Below are 4,334 nucleotides of genomic sequence, written 5' to 3'. Positions count from 1 at the left end.
TCTTCCTCTTTGTCTCTCCCTCCCTCTTTCTCTCAAATAAATAAATAAGCTATTTTAAAAATAAATAAGATGATCTACAACCTTAAATAACCCAAACTAACAAGTCATATGATTCCATAATCCAATACCATCCTCATTGATATATACTTAAAATTATACAGGCCATGGATCAGTCAAAATTGGTAACCTGTAGGCTTCACATAAAGGTCACATAAAAATTGGGCCAAATATTCACTGGAGAGATGGCTCAGCAGTTAAAAGCATTTGCTTGCAAAGCCTCATGGACTAGGTTCAACTCACCAGTGCCCACCTGAAGCCTGATGCACAAAGTGACGCATGCTTCCACAGTTCAATTGCTATAGCAGGACCTTTTATCACATCCATGATCAGGCTCTCTCAAGTTAAAAAATACGTGTGTGTGTGTGTGTGTGTGTGTGTGTGTGTGTGTGTGTATGAAAGAATTGGTCCAAATATGCATACCCAAGTTACAATTATGATCTACAAAAGATAAAATAAATATAAGAATTGCAACAGAAATGAATAAGTGAAGGTCAATAGGAGCTTAGCATTTCAGTGACAAAAGTTATTTGAATAGAAACTGTGACTTAAGTAATTACAGTATTGTATGTTATTGCATCTATTACTATCGTAGTTATTATTATTTTGGTTTTTCAAGGTAGGATCTCGCTCTAGCCCAGGCTGGCCTGGCATTCACTATGTAGTTTCAGGCTGGCCTTGAACTCACAACAATCCTCTGACCTCTGCCTCCCAAGTGCTGGGATTAAAGGTGTGTACCACCACACCTGGCTGTTATTGAATTTGTGTGTGTGTGTGGTTTTTTCAGAAAGTTGTCCACATCCAAGCTCTTTGAGACTGGCGTCTGGGGTCAGGGCCTCCCTGCTGGCCCCTCAGTTTCCCGGGTGTTTTGTGTGTCTCCCTTGTGCTGTTAGTTTTCCTGTGGCCTTCTTGGTCAGATCCACAGAGGCAAAAGCCAGCGTTCTTCCCTGCTTCAGAATGTGTGCTGTAATCACTACCTCCTCTCTGATCTTGGCAGGTGACAGATGCTTTATGTTCATGTCCACACTGACTCCAGGCGCCCCGCTTTCCAAGCATAACAGAGCCACTGTTGATATGCAGTCTATGAGGGTGGCAGTCATGCCACCGTGGAGGGTGCCCAGTTTATTCATGGGCTGTTCTTCCACCTTCATTTCACAAGTCACTTTCCCGGGAGCAGCAGAGACAACAGTCACCTTTCCCAAAACTCTATCAAAACCGCCAGCTTGGGCGAAGGTCTTCATGACTGCCCACAATGTCTGGGTGAGGCCGTTCATCGTGGACAGAACGCAAACCTCTGGGCTCTTGCGCGACCATGGACACTTGGAACAGAAGTCGCCCACCACGAGAAGGTCAAGTCTGTTATTGAATTTTATTGTCTCACATACTATCGAATTGGACTCTTGACAACACTATAAGATCAAGTGTGGTGGCTTGATTAAGGTGTTCCCCATAAACTTAGATGATCTGAAAGCTAGGTCCCCAGCTGATGGCAATTTGGGAATTGAATCCTCCTGGAAAGCCAGGCACGGTGGTAAATGGCTTTAATCTCAGCTCTCAGGAAGGAGAGGTAAGAGGATCGTCATGTGTTCGAGGCCACCCTAAGACTACAGAGGGGCTTCCAGGCTAGCTTGGGCTAGAGTGAGACCCTACCTCAAAAAACCAAAACAAAACAAAACAAAAGAATCCTGCAGACAGTGTATTGTCGGGGGCAGTCTTACGGGTATTATAGCCAGTTTCCTCTTTCACAGAGCTATTTACCAGTTTGACACACTCTCCTGCTGATGTTGTCCATCTGATGTTGGCCAGGAAGTGATGTCCACCCTCTGCTCATGCCATCATTTTCCTCTGCCATCATGGAGCTTTCCTCAAGTCTATAAGCCAAAACAAACCCCTTTCCCCCCACAAGCTGCTCTTGGTTAGGTGTTTTCTGCCAGCAATGTGAACCTGACTGCAACATCAAATTTTTAAAGGTTACAAATTGCAAAACAGTTATAGAAAAGAAAAAAGGCAAAAATGTATATATTTGCATGTAGCATTACAGTAGGATACAATATCAAATTATTTAAATTGTGTATTATTATAAAACAAAGCCAAACTTAGTAGTACATGCCTAGAATTCCAACACTCAGGAAGCTGAGTTCAAGGACAGTCTGGGCTTTATAGAAAGGCCTTGCCTCAAATTTTTAAAAATATGTTTATTTATTTATTTGTAAGCAGAGAGAGAGAGAATGGGTGCATCAGGGCCTCCAGCTACTGCAAACAAACTCAACATGCATGTGCCATGTTGTGCATCTGGCTCTACGTGGGTACTGGAGAACTGAACCCGGGTCATTAGACTTTTCAGGCAAGCGCCTTAACCACTGAGAAATCCTTCCAGTCCTTCAAAAAAAAAATTTTTTTTAAATAATCTCTGGAGAATTTTTGTTTTGTTTTGTTTTTCAAGGTAGGGTCTTACTCTGGCCCAGGCTGATCTGGGATTCACTATGTAGTCTCAGGCTGGCCTCAATCTCATGGTGATCCTCCTCCTGTTTCCTGAGTGCTAGGATCAAAGGGCTGAAGAGATGGCTTAGCGGTTAAGGCACTTGACTGTGAAGCCTAAGGAGCCATGTTCCACTCTCCAGGTCCCCCATAAGCCAGATGCACAAGGTGACGCAAGCGTGAAAGGCGCACATGGACAGAAGGTGGCACACGCATTTGGGATTCAAGTGCAGCGGCTGGAAGCCCTGGTGTGCCACGTCTCTCTCTCTCATTCACTCTCTCTCCTAAATAATTGTTTTAAGTCAGGTGTGATAGCTCAAGCCTTTTGTTTAAGCACTGGGGAGCCTGAGATAAGAGGACCACCATGAGTTTGAAGCCAGTCTGGTCTATAGGTGAGTTCCAGGTAACCCTGCACTAGAGTGAGACCTTGCCTCAAAAAAAAAAAAAAATAAACAAATAAATAAATAAATAAATAAATAAAAATCCAGAGCCAGGCGTCATGGCGCATGCCTTTAATCCCAGCACTCGGGAGGCAGAGGTAGAAGGATCGCCGTGAGTTCGAGGCCACCCTGAGACTACATAGTGAATTCCAGGTCAGCCTGGGCTATAGTGAGACTCTACCTCAAAAAAAAAAAAAAAAAGTTCCTGCGGTCATCAATGCAGTGACACATCATGTCAGGAAGACAGCATCCCAAAGCACTACCCTCTGGCTCTTACATTTGTTTCTCTGTCCCCACTTCCACGCTGTTCCTGAGCTCTGGGGTGGGGTGGGGGGGTGAGAGGGATGTCTCATTTAGCTCTGCAGCTCTTACACTCTTCCTGTCTCTTCTTCCCTGATGTTCCCTGAACCATATGTCAGAGTGATAGACATAAAAATTGTATCACTCTATCAGAATTTTTGTATAGCATCTGAAAATATCCTCACACATTAACACATACACATACCACACACACATACACATAACACATGCATACCACACACATTCACACACATTCACACACTACACATACCACACACATACACACACCCCAAAAAACTATACAGCAAATGTAGTTATCCAAGAAAATAAAAGAACTGTTCTTTTCTTTTCAAGTACACTTCTTTACTTATAGTATTTTTTTTAATCAAGGAATATTTTAAAAGTTAAATAAGAAAGAAGTTTCTTGCCGGGAGTGGTGGCGCATGCCTTTAATCCCAGCACTTGGGAGGCAGAGATAGGAGGATCACTATGAGTTCGAGGCCACCCTGAGACTTCTAGTGAATTCCAGGTGAGCCTGGGCTAGAGTGAGACCCTACCTCAAAAAAAAAAAAAAAAAAAAAAAAAAAGAAAAGAAAAGAAAGAAGTTTCTAAAATCCAAGTTATATATAATAGACTCAACATTTAAATGCTAATATGTCCAAGCCATCAAAGTCATACAGTTAGAGAGAACTTCCTTTCAAATCTATGGCATAGCTCACAAACAAGAAAACCAAATTGGTCAATGCCATCTTGAAAATCATAGTAAACACTGTATTGCTTTTCCATAGCAGTTGTACCATGTGATGCTAACAGTACTAACAATACACAATTTCTCCACAACTTTGCCAACATTTTATTACTTTGTTTCATAGTAGCCACCCCAAGGGGTATGTAATCTGTGTATTTTGAGTTGCTTTTTAAAAAACTTTTTCTGATTTATTACAGAGGGATTGAAGCTTCCAGACCCTGCAGGCAAGTCAGCCTTCCAGCACCTTTGATACACAACTAACTCTTGATACGCTGCCTTAAAAAAAAAAAAAAAAAAAAAAACCACAGGGA

The 4,334-nt window shown here is 42.3% G+C and overlaps 1 protein-coding gene across 1 annotated transcript; it reads right to left on the bottom strand.

Annotated features, from left to right (window-relative positions):
• Positions 1–908: 908 nt before the first annotated feature.
• Positions 909–1,331, bottom strand: LOC101610488 (acyl-coenzyme A thioesterase 13-like). The gene has a single exon (XM_045158319.1). It carries the CDS (start codon positions 1,329–1,331, stop codon positions 909–911), a length of 423 nt encoding a protein of 140 aa, XP_045014254.1.
• Positions 1,332–4,334: the final 3,003 nt, after the last annotated feature.

The sequence above is a fragment of the Jaculus jaculus genome, chromosome 9, assembly GCF_020740685.1.
Source record: "Jaculus jaculus isolate mJacJac1 chromosome 9, mJacJac1.mat.Y.cur, whole genome shotgun sequence".
In the NCBI taxonomy this organism is placed as follows: Eukaryota; Metazoa; Chordata; class Mammalia; order Rodentia; family Dipodidae; genus Jaculus; species Jaculus jaculus.
Note: the sequence above shows the minus strand (reverse complement) of the source record. Positions and strands in the feature narration are given on the sequence as shown.